This window comes from Athalia rosae, chromosome 2 (assembly GCF_917208135.1).
Source record: "Athalia rosae chromosome 2, iyAthRosa1.1, whole genome shotgun sequence".
Lineage (NCBI taxonomy): Eukaryota > Metazoa > Arthropoda > Insecta > Hymenoptera > Athaliidae > Athalia > Athalia rosae.
The window spans coordinates 25,161,602-25,178,547 of record NC_064027.1 but is presented as its reverse complement, the minus strand read 5'-3'; the positions used below and the strand labels follow the sequence as shown (position 1 = coordinate 25,178,547).

Genomic DNA, 16,946 nt, shown 5'->3' with positions numbered 1-16,946 from the left:
CTGAACGTTTTACCTTTTTTTTTTTTTTTTTAATATCTGATAAAACTTACCGCGCCGCTAATTGGCTACCGTCGCTCCCACGTCTCAGGGTGTTGGCCCTTCGTTTGCAGAAGCATTTGCATATGATCCTTTTGAATGCGAATCTGAAGTCCTTGCTGAAGAGAGCGTATATGCACGGATTTATGGCTGAGTTGCAATACCCGAGCCAAAATATAACGCTGAATACCGTTGGGTGTATGCAATTCGGGCAGAAGGCTCGCACGAGATACATTGTAAAAAATGGAAGCCAACAGAGAACGAAGCCACCGACGATGATACCGAGCGTTTTGGCAGCCTTTGTTTCCATCCGGAATCTCTTCACCTTCAAGAAAAGAGGATTTTACAAGGAAAAATAAAAATGAACATTGATCGCAACAACAACAACAACAACAACAACAACAACAACGAGAGTAACAATGGATAATTTTTAGGGTGGAAGGCCGTCGGAGTGTTTCAAAAACAGTCAACCCTTCCCGTAGTTCCAGCTGGATCGCCGGTGTATGCGAGAAACGAAAGAAAAAAAAAACAAAAAAAAAAAAAAAAACCCGTTCGTTCAATTTTTTTTTTATTCCTTTTATTTTCATTATTTCTTTTTATTCGCCGACAACGTGCACAGGTCTCGATATAGAGAGAAGGCTATTGATTTTAAGTAACCTCAATTAACCGCGAAGCAGCGCTGATTTTGTAGACTTTCTTTTTTCCCCGAATGGTATATATAGAATACCGCAAATTGGAGTATAGCCGAACAAAATGGGCGAGTAATTATCATAATTATATTTCTGATCGATCGGAACGCGTGAAGAAAAAAGCGACCGTATACATAAAAGAGGTGTAGAGGAATTTGACATTTCCTCCGACTCTATGTATATATCGCTACGCCATCCATCAGATGAAATAAATGGAGTCTCGCGTGGGACGATCCATAACCCACGTAAAAATGCTGATATTAGCTGAAAAATAATTGGTTCTGCTGTTACGGCTACGTCATAATACCCGACGAATTTTTAATCGAGCGGATAGACACGTCCGGTCGAAAATGAAAAGAAACGCCGAGTGAATGATTTTTCGTGTTTCGGTAGCGGACTCACCTGTGCCTTTATATTTCTCTTGCCCATTTTCGGTACCCTGCACGGTTTGTCGTCAACACCGTGAGCGAGTTCTCTCAAAGATGCGTCGTCCCCGGTAACTTGACTTTCGCAACTACTTCTTCTACTCGGTCTTCTCGTGCTTCCCACCCTGTTAATACCCCCGACCTAGAGTATTCGAAGATCAAGAAGAAAACCAGACGATGAAATACCAGGATCAATTTGTTTTCATTTCGTTCGATCTCACCTTCAAATGCGCTGCCCTCGCAGGACTCGGACAAAGCTGCGTTTGAGTTTGACCGTTGCTATAGTGTACCGACATTTGCGAACACCTCGACGGCGTTCTTTCTAACGTGTTACATTTCGTGTTGAGGGTTTCGGTGCTCGGATACGAGACGGATATTTTAATTTTTTCTTTCCTGACCGAACTCCGTCCGGATTCGGGACTCCTAGGACTCCCGTTATTGCTACCGTTGTGAAGACTTCCACGTCCTCTGTGTATCCTCAACGTCAGTCTTTGCTCGTCGAATCTTAACAATTGGGAGGAAAATATAAGGGAGAGTTTTCATTTGAATTCAGCTTGTGACCATGTGACGTGTTTTCGTACCGCGGGTGTAATTTCGACGAACGATATTTGAAGTTTTTCTGATCATCGGGAATCACAGATCGTTGACGGGATGGATGTATCGCGTCCGAATTGGCGTTCTACCGGTATGCTAATTAAAACGTGTCAAAGCGACCTGATACATGTATACCTGTACACGGCCGAAACACCCATCCATTCCGGGATACTCGAGGCTCTGCCGAACGAAAAATTTTTCATTCCGAAGATCAAACGCACGTACCTGTATATTAGAGCTTTTTTATCTCGATTTCAACTACTCGCGATTAGGGTTCGATTAGTACGTACACCTTTACATCTGCATATTAGTCGTGTAATAAAAATTCGGATCGCAAATCACGCGGCGTTGCGAATTATTAATTTCGCGGTAGGTGAATTCTTTTATAAAATCATTTTTGTCCGACAATATTTTCTATAATTATTTGTTCTCTCTTAATCTTCCTTTTTTTTTTTTTTTTTTTGTTTCATTTTACAAAGGTGAACCGTGTGTGTAATGTTATATGGATACACATATTATTATGTACACACAACAATAGTTACCGAGAGCCGAACATTTTTGAGCCTTTTGTTGTCCGAAATCCTTGATTGATGGCCTTTGTTGTCGACACAGCGGCGTTGTATATTCTCCAATAGAAGAACAGCATTACCAACATGGGGATGTAAAAGGAACCGAGGGCACTGTTTGCACGAGAATGAAAAAGGGTGAAACAAAAAAAAGAAGAAAATTACAAATAACATGTAACCGGTACATTATGAAAATCGGCGATACTTTGGTATATGTGTAATTATGACGAAATTGTATGCGTATGCTCGCTTAATGTGGATACAAATATACGGGGTAGAACTCGAAGTTTCGAAGTACGTACACACGTAGCCCTCCTACATTATATAAAAAACTGTACAGCGAAAAGGTGAAAAAGTTGCGAGTTGTGGGGTGTGAATGTAGAGTCCGTGTGGCGAAGAGAACTAGAGTCGAGAGAAAGAAGAAGAGAAAGAGAGAGAGTGAGTGAAAATAGAAAAAGAAGCTGAAACCGTACATAGCCATCTGTGAAATCCTGCGGTCTTTTACCGGAAAAAGCTCTCTTTCCTATTATTTGAACACTTGCCAAAAGTTAAAGTGATTTCGAAACAAGATCGCTTGCACCGCACCGTACAGTGTACACCCGCGTACTTTATTCGGTGCATCATTTTAAAAAATGGCTACCGTTTCTCCGCTCGAAAAGCCGCGCCTATTATATCCAGAGTTGAGTATGACGTGAATGTTTTCCGCTACTTTTCTGCACTCGAGACTCCTTTTATTGTCCATTTTCTGATTCGGACAAACTAAAAGTATAAGAGGACGTCTGAAGCAGACCTTTCTTCACCGGCGCGGTTGCCCCGGTGTGCGGACGTAAAAACGGTCGTAGGATTTCTTCGAGTAATACGTTTCGCAGTGTGAATGTCTCTCAGTTCTCACTAACGTCTTCTGATTGTGCCGAGTTATTTTCGTAATTGTAAAATCTCAAAGGTGTTCGGGATGTGTTTTTTTTTTTTTTTTTTTTTTTTGTATACCGTTACTCACCTGTACACGACGTAACCAGCGTCGTTGGTCAGTTCGCAATTCCACGGGCACGGAGCGACGGGTATGAAAATAGTCGTCGTGTTAAAAGGTCCTTGTTGCAATAAAGTAGTGTTGTGCGGGACGTAAACCTGGTTCGGGAGGATAAGAAACGAAAAAAAAATCTTCAGATCGTATCGAACATTTGAATAAAATATTATTATACCTTGACAGAAAAACACGGTTATCAAGAAATACTAAATTAAACCTTCACCCAGATGTAATCCCAGCCCCCAAAAAAAAAGTGAAACACTAGTCTGATAAGAACGTACCCTGGTACGAAAAACAAAAACAATCAGATAAAATCGAGAGCGAGAAGCAAAGGGCAATTAAATAATTTTAATGTTTTTTCCAAACTATCTCGCCGCGATTTCTACCATTTGGGTTGATCCTACAGCTTCGAGAAAATTTCCATAGGTATTCTTCGTGAGCATTAAAAATATGATATTCAATAAGATTGATATGAGTGTGAATGAAGAATAAATTTTTCAATAGGTGTTGTAACGAGTTGAATCCGTTTTATTATGTGATTTTATATTGCCACCAGCGTGAAAGAGCGAGTGACTCGGGCAAACCAAGTGATACTTTTGTCCGCGGTCTTGATGTAATCGTCAGCCGGATAATAGAAAAATTAAGTACCCATCGCGACGAATGAAGCTCGTCACAGCGCGATGACTGAGCTGTCCCTCGGTATACATATACATATAGGTACGATATTTAATTCTATACGTAAATGTATTATGAATTGATGATCGAAAATATTGTAACTACATAGCGCCCCTCCGATTATCACCCTCCGTATAACTTACATTCTACTTAATATACGCGGATAACAGAGTTAGATTAATTAATCATGATTAATCATACCTCTTTATCCTTCCAGCCCACCAGAGGAGGAAAGCATATCACGAAGCTCAGGACCCAGACAGCTGCCACAAGAAGTCGAGCTCTCTTCGGTGACATAATCTAAATTTTAAAACATCCCTCGCCAATCAATCTTTTTTTTTCTGTTTCTTTCTTTTTTTTGTTTTTGTTTTTTTTTTTTTTTTTCGGTCATTAAATTACACGAAAAAAGTAAGAGTATTACAACGGAAAATCGATAAACAAACTCCGGGAAGTCAAAAGAGGGAGTGTCCTGTAATGACCGAAACAAACGGTCAAGTGCAGACGTTATCGCCGCATCGGGTTTTTGTCGAGCGAAATTTTGTACTTCGTTCATTTTATCGCTTTAATACATCGCGATTCTCGTTAATTATCAACATCGGTCAATGTAGGAGTGTGACAAAAAAAAAAAAAAAAAAAATAATCCAGATCGATGAGTCGAGTGAGAGACGCGATGCTGCGTTCGAATAAAAATGAAAATGAAAATGAAAAAGTCGAAGCAGAAGAAGAAGGGAACCGAAACTTGAGAAATTTTAAGAGAAGAAGGAATACGAGGGGTGAGGCGCGGCGACGCCGCGACGTACGGAGGACGGTAAATTTTCGAGTAACCGAAACCGTTCTCCATATTTCCTCAGATATCGATTACAATGACGAAGAAATTATTTATAAGTTTTCCCGAGCCTCCGCAGTGGCTCGTTCAATTTTAACCGGAGGATAATTTTTGGGTTCGTAATATCGAGGGTATCCGCGCACATACATATATCTTTTACAACTCGCTTTCCGCTTCGGAACTGTCATTCCGAGTCGTCCGTCGTACCCCCGCCGCCCCTCAAAATTCGATACCAGGTGTTCCGCCGTTCGAAAATTACAGGCTTATAATCGGATTGCATGCGGGATACATCGTCGCGTATCATTTTCAATCGATCTATTAATATTTTCATTGATTACCTGTGGATAGCTGACCGGTCTTGTAACGGCTAAGTATCTGTCCAAACTGATGGCGCACAAGTTCAGAATCGATGCCGTACACATCCAAACGTCGACGGCCAGCCATACGGAACACCAAATGTCACCGTAGAACCAGACCTTGACGTGAGACAAGAGGAATTAAAAAATTAGAGAGGAAATTGACGATGTTTTCATTGAATTAACGAGTATTCGTTAGGAGGTTTTGCTTTTTCTTAACCACTGATGATTCCGAGCGGATTGAAAAACAAAATGTGTGTGTACGAAACGAAAATAAAAATTTCGTCCGGATTGCGATCGAGTTGAAAAATTAGATGAAAGCCCATATCTCGTGGAACGAAAAAAAATTTATCCAGATACGTGAATTAATTGAAATTTCATCCGGCGTTTCGCTATTTCGTTGAATCGATGATGATGATAATAATACCAACGATAACTTGTATCTGCGGACTGCGATGCGAATTTACAAACCAATATTGGTGAAATTCAACGTACAACAATTCAATGGTTCGTTTCATTATTCATTTATCATTTAATTAACCTCTGATGCTAATTGTAAGTAAAACTTCATCGGTTATTCAATCATAAATCCGTGAACACGATATCGTATTCGTATAGCGAACATTTAATGTTATACATATAATTTACATCTCGAAAAGCTCGCCGATGTAAATACACGCAAAGCTGTAGTGTAGTACACCGGTATTTTGTATAGGTAATACACCCGTAGTACACGGTGGATTATTGATTAAATTTTGTTTATTTTTGTTCGCGTCTTGTTTATTTATATCGTCGTTAACGAACTGAAACTCATCCTTAGCAACCCGTTGTCGGGTTGAATGGAGAAAAAAAGGTCAGTTTTCCATTTAATTTTCTTTCACCTTTTTTTTTGTTTTCCTCTCCGAAATTTGATATGAGAGAGAAATGAAACGAAAGTAATTTAATAAAGTCAATTATAAAACAAGTTGAAAAAAAAAGAAATTTACATAAAAGATAAATTTTGTTTTTTCCTTTTTTTCAACGTAACGTTCTCTCGCATATGCCCTTTTGTTCGCGATATGCAGAGATGAGAAGCGAACTTTTTTTCGACGTGACGTGCGTTGTGCACAGTTTTTCGATTGATCGGAATTTTCTTTTTTTCTCCAACTGTTTTACAGACGTACCTACACGCTTTTGTTCTGTAGCAAAAAGCTCCAAATAACCTGGTAAAATTCAAGCTTGCGATATGTGAGGTGATAAATTTTCACCGTGCAGGAAGTATAAAATTATTCGCTCCTCTCGTATTTTTTTTTTACGCACCCGGGTAATTTCTCTATTTTTTTTTTTTCCTGTGTTTTCTCGGTCGTGAATTCCGTCGAATCTGTGATGATCGAATGTAATCGCGATGTTTGAATTACAACGAATGCGAACGAATAATCCTTACCTTGAATACTTCCCAAGTAGCGCTGAACGGTAGGACCGCAACTCCGACCATTAAATCTGCTACGGCAAGACTAACGATGAACATATTGGTCACGTTTCTCAATTTAGACGTGTAGTAAACTGCCAAAATGACCAAAACGTTACCCAGGACTACCATTACGTTTACTACGGCGAGGACGACGAGCATTGCGACGTTACCAGCCCCATCCCACTCGACGCCCTCGTATAGCGCTGCACAGGCAGACTCGTTGAGCTCTCGCATCTTAGCCTCACTTCCGATCCTCCATTTTTTTTTTTTTTTTTTTTTCTTTTTGCTGTTTTTTTGTTCGTTTTTTACTTTTTCTTTAAATACTTTTTTCTCCAGGAGGGTTTTTTTCTTTTCTCTTTATTCTTTGTATTTTCTTTGTTTCATCCAGCTTTACTTCTTTTTTTTCTTCCTTTTTCTTTTCAAACTTTTTCTCCTTCTGTATTACAGGTATGTACCAACGTACATATATATTTAAATCTTTACACTCGCATTTTTGAGTTATCACGAGGATAAAAATTTATGTATGCACGTAAATTATGTATGCAAACGTACATAGCGTAGGTACGTACCTCGTCATTTGTTTCATTCGTCATCGAAATTTTATTACTGATAATTTTTTTATTTCGAATTCGATCACTTTTATTAACATTTTCAAAATACTTTTCGTTTTTCTTTTTCTTCTACATACTGCAGCCCTTGTATTTCTTGTATCTGACTTTTCTCATTGGTAGTGGTATCGTTAAATTGGATTGTGATTTATCGTGTTATTTTGCTTTTTTTTTTTTAATTAATTTTTTCTTCCTCATAGACTTAAACTGACGATTTAATATTGTAACGATCACACAAAATTATTAATGGGAACACCGAATTGAATCAACGCCCGAGCGGATGGTGTAATGTATTTACAATATTATCGATTGGATATACCTTTGAACGTATTTATATACTAAGATCATATAATTACTATCTAATTATGACGATAATTTGTATAATGATTTTACGCTGAGGTCGATCGATATTATACAGCTTGTTATTATCCGAATGTGCAGGAGCTAACGAACCATTTCAATTCAAAATTATCAACGTATTTATATGTGTGTAAAGTATCTATACATAGACATATTATACATTTATTGCCTTGTGATCAGCCTTCACACATTTATATCTGCGTATACATATTTAATTAATTCATTTATTGCGGGATAATTATAACAACACTTCGTATCACCACTCACTGCGATCTGTTCGATTTTTCCGTTTCTCTGTCTTTAGTTTTCCTTCTGTTGTTTAGAGAATTTTCATTTTTTTTTTTTTATCTACGGTTGTTGAATCAAATAATTAATTTCAATATGTATAATAATATGTATGTATAAACACACACACACACACACACAAATATATATGTATATAATATATGTATAGATATACGTTAAGGAATCACAGCCCGAAAAATTAAAAGAATTATTAATTTATAACTACATATATATGATAAATAATTTATGCGATCACATTTTCACAAGTTTAATTATCTTCGATATATATTGATCAAATTTCAATAACGATTATTATTAAAAAATTTGTTTATTTATTTTAATTCAATTATTTTCTTCTCTTCTCGTTTGATATTTCAGTGTGGAATTTTTTGTCATTTTTTTTATTTTTGGTTTTAGTCAGTGGTCGGGCATGACATCGTCGTCGTAACAATGATAATTATCCTCGATGATGTCGATTGTTATCCGAAGCTAAATAATTTTTCGGTATTTCAAACATTGTCTGTATCTCAGCAGTCTGAAGCATAAATCTTTTTTAATTCGTTTGGGTTTCATTTTTAGAAAATTTTTTACTTGTCTCTTCTTTCGATTATTCTATAATTATGCACATTTGTTAATTGATCGTTTTAGGAAATTCTGTCGAAATTTGCAAACCGCATTATTGTTTTCGTTTGTCAGTTAATTTCCTCTTCTTTTTTTTCTTCCTCAATTTCAAAACTTCGACAAATCTACGTTTCCGGTCAAATTAATTTCATCCCCATCGTGTCAAAGGATATTCTTTCACGATAATATCTGTGTATCTGAAACACAAAAATGACGAGAAAAATGATGAACGATTCTTTTAGCTTTAATTAATTCGACGAATTACGCGAAAATGGAAATTATAATTGATTCATACAATTTTTCGTATCGATTTATCTCGATCGGTATAAAAGACTAACGGTATCGATTCAAAACAGGGTAATAAATATTAATTTCTAGATATTCATGTATCGGTATGATAATCACACGTCGGTAGTTGAACGCACGTTTGAGAAAACTATAATCTGACGTCACGAAATGTAACCTATTATAGGTAGAACGACCTTTGCATAATAAACCTATACACGGACTCGAACTATAAGGGATGACATTTACAACTACATATTATTACAGACATTAGGTACATCGTTTGACTTCTTCATTTTTTTTTTTTTTTTTTGTTCTTCGGACCCCGAAAAGCTCCGAAATTACGCGGTTTCGAAAATATATGCATCATCGCATGGGAGTATTATTATTCTGTATTGGAAGAATCTTTACGTATTGTACATAATTTTGAGAATACAGGTAACTAAGTATGTACGTATATATGTTAGCGAGAATTTTACTTATGCCCGTGAGTTATCCCGCTAGTCAGAGCGAGGCCGAATTGAATAACTCTTCCCTTGAAGGGTGGGCATATGGATATGTAATACATAAGATATAAATATAAATATTTACTTATATACGTTATTCCATTGTCTTTCGTTTCTTCGACTCTACCATGCAACGAGAGGCGGCCGTTCCATTTTCCTTCCCTTAAACTCCCGAGGGATGTAACGCTGTTAAATCCTATCTCAATCTCAATACCCGTGTATAATATAATACCGCCACCATTTGCCGAGAAACAAGCCCAACTCTACCGGCTGTTTCTTATTCTTGAGCATTGTTCTTGAAAACTTGAAAAATCGCTGCAATATGCTATATTTTACCTTTTTTCAATCCGCTTTTGACCATACTAGAAAACATCCTACAGAGATTTTCACCTGCATCTGCAGTAAACCAGACGCTTTCCAGGGTATTCATATACCTCTGCAGCATACGGATGTATATTTATGACCTATGTATACGAGAACGTGTGTACATAGTTGAAATGAGTTTCATAGTAAATCCAAACGACCGGAAGTCTCTTCTTTTCAGGGGACGTTTTCTGCTGATTTGAAAGAAAAGAAAAGAAAAGAAAAAAACAAATAAATCTACATGAATTGAAGTGTGCCGAGTATACAACACCACGCGCAGCTATCTTTATTGCCTAAAATCCTATGGAATTGAACATACTCATTTTCTTTCTCTAGTCATAAAAATACCCGGTTGAATAAAATGCTGGACTTTTTACCGTTAAACTTGAACACAAGTATATTCCAGCTCGCGGGATCTCGACGTGACGAATAAGTAAGCGGTTATATTGCAAGAAAAATGTGCAATTCTGCCATAGCGGTTTTCAAAATGGCCGTTGAAACCAAATTATTCGATAAGATTAAGCAAATGTTTCATTCGTCTCAGCGAATGCGATTATGAGGTACCCACTACAGTCGTGTACTTCATTTTTAGAAACCTCATAGAAAGGAGAAAAGAATAAAGACCACAAGAAGGCAAAAACGGAATAAAAATTTCACAGAGAGAAATGAACCGCGAATGGCAAACAGCGGAGAAAATTAGCATTTCAAAATATGTCCCTACCACAGCTTCATGAACGAACATACGTATATATACACACAAATTGCATATCTGTGTGTGTATTATGAAGTAAAAGAGGGATGCGCTAGTTTTCATTACGTCGCGGAATGAAAGCCGCGAGACGTTTCCTCCTTTCAGCTATACGTCCTGCTTGTTAAAACGAATTCCTTTTTCTTTTTTCTTATCATTTTTTTCTTCCGCATGTTTATTTACTTTCGCGATAATTTCGTTTATATTTGTTAGCGCGAGGGGGAGGAAAGGTATGATAAAAAATAAATAACGCTTTACACGCTTCAAAACGAGTGGAAAAATCTTGTCTTTGATTCGTAGCGAGACTCTCTGGGGTATAATAGAATTTAATCAAGTCAAACTACACATGCTTCCGATACCCATCTACCACGTAGCGCGTATGCCTATAGATACGCGTCGTGCATATTACACATAAAAATCGAAGCGGTACGGAAAATTTTCGGTCTTCCTCTGACTTTTGACCCCTCACATTTTATAAGCTTCTATTGTGTGTGTACCTTGTATGTATGCATGCACAATTGGAAATGCAGAGGAGATCCAATTACCGCGTCTCATTTTCTATTATCCTTTTTCATCTGTCTTTCATCCACATGCATCCACACTCTTTATTCTCCGCTGGATTATAGCAGGTATAAGACAAACTTTTCTTCAATATCGGAAGCTGTTGGTTTGATTTTAAAAAAAAAATTTTCTCTCTTTTTTCATCTTCGACCCGTCGACTCTTTCAAGTAGAAGTATTGCAATAACACTTTTTTACTGCACCAAAGTGTCACCTGGCTCGTGCTTTTTATTTTATTCTTTTTTCCTCTACGCCACACGTGGTCTACTTTTATTACCCCGTAGGAAAAATGCCGGGCCGGTGAACAGGGCGGGAAATATAGACTCACGAAGAGAAAAGACAGACGAAAACAATCGACCAGATTTCATGCGAAAAGGGTGAAGGAAAATTTTGAAACGCGATTTTTTTTTAAAGCGTTTCTGCTTTTATTTTTTCAATTGAAAAAAAATTTTTGATTGACGTGATCGTAATTCAGAGGAGAAAAATGATTTGATTTCGATGCTTTTGGAACGGACAAACTTGGAGACAAACGAAGTTCGTTGATATACATAATCGTTATTATTATAACAACGAGTTTAAGCAATCTCCGGGTATCATTTCCGTTGTTCAATTATTATCGGATATTGTTATACGTAATATTTCATCTGCAGGTGAAATTTCATCGGGTCGGTGGCTCCAGCCATTAAATGTGTAATTGACAACTTAAATGTATAAACTCCTCATCGGGGGACGTTATAACTCCAACGATGCATAATTTTCATCAGGTAGTTAAATTCACTTGATTTTCTGTGGCGCGACTTTTTTCCAAAAAAGTTGGGAAAATTCGAAACGTACATACGAAATAATACGTATAAATCCTGGCCATCCAGAACAGGAAACGTGATAATATATTCTAGATTCAGTTCAATTGAGTTCCGATTACTACTCATGTACTTATACATGTGTTTGTATATAAAATATATTCAATACACGAGTCTCCAGTAGGCTTAAAGTTCAGTTCATTTGTTCGCTTATATCCCCATGGGAACAGCGTACAAATAACTTTGTTGAAAACTTGTTGAACTATAGAATATATTATAAACGTATGTACACGTGTACAAATTTTGTTTTCGAATTAAACATTCTCACGGCAAAATTACGCGTTGTTTATCCGTGCGCCATCAGAGTTTATCGATCCTTATCGTACAGTACGCGTATATGATCGGAAAAATCGTTATAACCAATTTTAAAAAAAAAATAAAAAGTAGGATATTTCCAGGCCCGAACAAATTGGAATGAAATTTTTCAATTTTTCAACGATAGAATTATCGAAGAATTTTCTTTCTCATATCCTCGCTAGGAGTATAGAAAATATTGTTAGCCTATAAAGGCTATTCGTCAGATTCGAGAAACTTACTTTTCACATGTACAGACAGTGATGTCTTTGCCTGCACGAGTGCAGGTGGTCAAGAAGTCCGACCGATAAATTGACCGCTCATATACTTCCACCGCAATTACCACGACGTCCATTAGCGCCCCCTTCCAACTACCCCCTTCGGTTGCAGCGGGTTATGTTATAATAAACCGCAGAAAAATGCGAGAAAAAAGCGAACGGACAAAAAATTATGGAGTACCGAAAACAAGGCGAAGTGAAATTCGGCGCTGTGTCTTTTTGGAGAGGAAAAAATGAGGAGCGAAAAACGGAAATTCGCATTCGAGACTCGAGGGTGGGAGCGTCGAGTGACTCGGACACTCTTATTTCCGCGAGCATACGGGCACCTTTCTAAGAATACACACGCGTATATCAGAAACGGTTCGGGGGTTAAGCCAATTTGTCAGGGTACCCTTAAGCAGATTACCATTCCCTAAACCGCGCGATCAATTTCATCGCATTCTTCCACGCGGAAGCCTCTCTTTTTTTTCTCTCCAGAGTCTCCTTTCGTTCGTTACTCTACCTTCGTTTCATTTATTAATGCGTCTTAATCATCCCCTACGACGGGTTTCGGTCGACGTTCATTTTCTATTGATATATCACCGTCTTCCGCAGTTGTTCGTTTTCGAAATAATTATACAGACTGACGAAATAGCAAAAGTCACTCGTGAGGATATTAAAAATCGGAAACGATTCCAATTTTTTCACCTTCATTTAAGACGTGGATCAGAATTTTTATCACACGAGTGTAATACAAGATTGTTTTTTTCATTCATGATTCTCTCTTCCCTTCCCTTTCTTTCCTACACTATTTTACGACACTATTTCAAGGAATCTGCTTTCGGTATGCCGTATAAGATTCTTCGTCGTTCGTGTGTGTGTGCGTGTGTGTACCTAGAGTATATGTGAACAAGAAAGTGCGGTACGGGATATAAAACATCCAGTCAGCATTTGGGATTGAGTAAAATCTTAGCTACGTGTATCTGTATCCGCTGCTCCTTTTTTTTTTTTTATTCTTCTTTCTTTTATTCTCTTTTACTCCTGCAGACCGGAGTCACTTTGGAGAAGGATTCTTTTTTACGCTCGATGTGAACGAGGCCGTGAAACTTTTTCACCATCGCTTGTACGCCCGCCTCATGCGTGTAAAAAAATATCGTGTCGTGTCGATATGTTTCATTGGATTGGTTATATCTCGACCGATTTTGGTCGGCAGTTGTATCTCCTTTTATCAAATTGAAAATTCAGTATACATATGTAATACATGAATACAGCTATACACATTTATGTATGTGAGAAAAATGGGAGATGAATGAATTATCTTCACCGAAAGACTGGATCCTTATTCATTGATCTTTTTTTTTTTGTCAAATACTTGGGTGTGTGATAAAATGCGATTTAAAATGAACCGTACAATTTTTGCGGTCATATTCGTAACGTGGTTTCTAAATGGTCGTTTAACTATTGTGACGGTTAATTAAGCCCGTCGAAACGCTTAATTTTATCGATAATTCAATTAATCAATTATCTATAACAACCCCCCAAGGTCTGCTGATTTCATTGACATTTCACTGATCGTCAGCTCATACCGATATATGTACCTATATGTACGTACGTCTGGGTAATATAAATGCACAATCATCGGAGTTTTTCTTTTTCGTCAACGAAACGAGACGGGAACTGAAAGATTATAGATTGTATCGTTAGATTGTAGGGTGCTGCAATTTTTTTCCTTTTCCTCTTCTTTTTTTCAAGTGTTCTATAACCACCGCTATATGTAGCGAACCTTCATTTATATCGATGATTATCTATTTTCAGCTCCATTATTAGGTAGTCGATAAATTAATGTATACGTGGTAGGTGTTGTAAAAATAACGTATTTATTTGACACCGTGCATAATATGTACGTGTGTAACACTTACACAATTTTTAATTACTGTAATTCACAAATTTCCCGATCAGTCGTGTGTAGCAGTGTCGGGTACAGTGAAGGTGGCGTATTTTTGATTTTTATTCTTTTTCTTTTCTTTCTTTTTTTTTTTTTTAAATTTTATTACTTGGAATTTTTCAAAATGAAAATGATTGGACACAAAAATAAAAATCAAGTACGACCAAAAAAAATAAAAGTCTAGTTTTATTTTACTTTTATCATTTGGCTTATTAACTATCGATTGTTTCCCGCTCTAATTTGGGAGACGGTTTTTTTCCACATTTCATTTTATAATTGACAGAATATCGATATAAAAAAAAAAAACCGAAAAATTCTCTATCGACACGTGGAAAGATATACCCCGAATTTTATGTGAAATATATAAAATCTATGTCGTCCTAAATAATATAAGATGATACAAGTGCGATAAATTTATTTTTTCGTTACAAAAAATCTGACGAATAATTGAAATACTTTTTGGGAAAAAAACAAGTCTCGCGCGTTCAAAATTTTACCGCGAACTTCATTGTAGGGTGAAAATGATTGTGATCGACAATAATTAATTTGTTTTTTCTAGTTCGGTCTTCTATCTTGTTCTATTTTTTTTTTTTTTTTTTGTTACGCAATTATTGTTAATTCGAATTTTCGGTGTTTTTCAAACACTTGAGGTTTTCATAACATGTTCATAATTTTAATTTAACATTTGTTGGAAAGTTAGAAGAGCGCGAAAAGCGTCTTCCCGGCGTCGCGGTGCCGAGCGCACTAAATCCGGGCGCCGCGACGCCGAGGAGACGCATGCGCTTTTATGTACGATGATAGCTACTAATCTGCCGGTACATAAGGTATGTAGGTACTCTGCATATCTATGTTTTTATCGCACCTTAAACTGCAAGTTTTTAACGTATTCATTACCGCAGTAATTTCAAAACTTCACGAATACATAAAATGTGTAGGTACTGCAATCGGACGTAATATAAGCGTACGAAAAATAAAATCAAAAAATCCATCTTCGACGTAGCCATCGTTCAAAGATGAAATTCCGCGCGTGTTATCTATAATTTGTTATTTTCAAAAAAATTTTTTTTTTCTCTCTGTAATTTTCGAATAGTCCTCGCGCGGTGTACGATATGCGCCAAACCGGTAGGGCAGATGGGTACGTGAATCTACCCCGTTCTCTAACTGCTAAAAAAACATTTTTAAAAATGGGAAAAAAGGGGAAAAAAAAACTGGGGAAAGGGGGAGGAAACAGAATAGAGAGCTACGGTTTTCAGAATTCACCCCAAATGTCCCTCGCGAATATCATAAAAATAAAACCTCGCGCTGGGAGCTGGAGATTAGGAAACGGCTGCAAAGCTTATCGAACCATTATATAGATGTATGTATATACATAGGATATATACTACCCACGTACATATATATATAAATTTATATACATAGTTCATATACCATCACGTTATGTGCAGGATAAACCAATTTTTGACCGTTACCGTCCGACTGTACTTTTATCTACTACCGTAGATATATCTACTACTACTACTACTACTACTACTACTACTACTACTTATACGCGACCTTGACTTTTCTCATATAAATTAGATGGAAACGTGTGATTATATAGGTGTTACTCCAGCTGCAGGGAATACCTGTAATGGCATCCTGCGCGATAATGAGATGCGGATTTACACCGCAAAGTTTAATTCACCCTGCACACAATTGATTTATGACCTGGACGTGAGTATAGGTATATACATATATATATATTATTCGCAAAATTTATATCGACACAAAATCGTGTAAAATAACTTTTTTAAATAAACTGATCCGATCGAGAATCGCGCGTCAAATTTTATCTCGTCAAAATTAGGGTCTCGGGGGGGGGGGCAAGTGGTCGGAAAATACAAGTGAGTGAGTAAAAAAAAAAAGAAACGAATGTGAGAAAAAAAAACCGTAGATACATGACACGCATAAGCCATAATATAACGGCAAGATTTAATACGGGCGTACATCCACCCGGATATATTATACACCTGTACGTAGATTTTATATGCTCCGGAAATTTTCAAGACCGCGCCTTCGCGTATTCGGCATCACGGCTTTTCGGGGGTGTGAACTGCACGACAGCCACACAGGGAGGGAAATAGAGAGAGCGACGGAGAGAGAAAATTCCACAGCCACAGCTGGTACCCCGTCGGTTTGCGTGGGACTCCGATTGCGAATCGCAGATGCACATCTATCGATTCCCTCTACTCCGAATGCACAGCGATGTGCAAGGGACCGCTCCACCACATCTACAGAGATACAACGAACGATTCGGAAGAATACGTAATTTCCGGGACGAAAATCGAAAAACTAATCGAAAGTTAATGCGCGCGCGGGTACCCCATTTCTTGCCAATTTTCGAAGAGTCAAAACTCGAATCTTCCCCGGCTGAATTTCTGACCTTTGCATATAATCTTTTATCTCAACATCTTATAGGCGGTATTCCATTTCACTCTCGCCGATGTACGATACGTTGTACGAATCCACACGTATAATTATTCGTGTTCATACGTATGGCGTGATCCCCGCCTTCTTGAGGTACAGGTATCAATTAAACGACAATATAAATCGTACAAAGGATCATCTCTTTTAC

At 37.4% G+C, this 16,946-nt stretch overlaps 1 protein-coding gene across 9 annotated transcripts in view; it reads right to left on the bottom strand.

Annotated features, from left to right (window-relative positions):
• The window catches only part of LOC105689133 (octopamine receptor Oamb-like), a 63,430-nt gene that overhangs the window by 1,270 nt on the left and 45,214 nt on the right, over positions 1 to 16,946 (bottom strand). For 6 of the 9 annotated variants that reach the window (XM_048650522.1, XM_048650523.1, XM_048650528.1 and 3 more), the window contains 8 exons: positions 6,615 to 8,712; positions 5,174 to 5,311; positions 4,211 to 4,309; positions 3,308 to 3,435; positions 2,287 to 2,424; positions 1,372 to 1,654; positions 1,128 to 1,292; positions 51 to 361 (listed from right to left, as the gene is read on the bottom strand). In XM_048650522.1, coding sequence (XP_048506479.1) covers positions 51 to 361; positions 1,128 to 1,292; positions 1,372 to 1,654; positions 2,287 to 2,424; positions 3,308 to 3,435; positions 4,211 to 4,309; positions 5,174 to 5,311; positions 6,615 to 6,875 — 1,523 coding nt within the window. In that variant the 5' untranslated portion in view covers positions 6,876 to 8,712. Of the gene's footprint in view, positions 1 to 50; positions 362 to 1,127; positions 1,293 to 1,371; positions 1,655 to 2,286; positions 2,425 to 3,307; positions 3,436 to 4,210; positions 4,310 to 5,173; positions 5,312 to 6,614; positions 8,713 to 13,999; positions 14,235 to 14,306; positions 15,077 to 16,946 lie in introns of those variants that run through there. The other 3 variants (XM_048650525.1, XM_048650527.1, XM_048650530.1) reach the window with 3 other exon arrangements.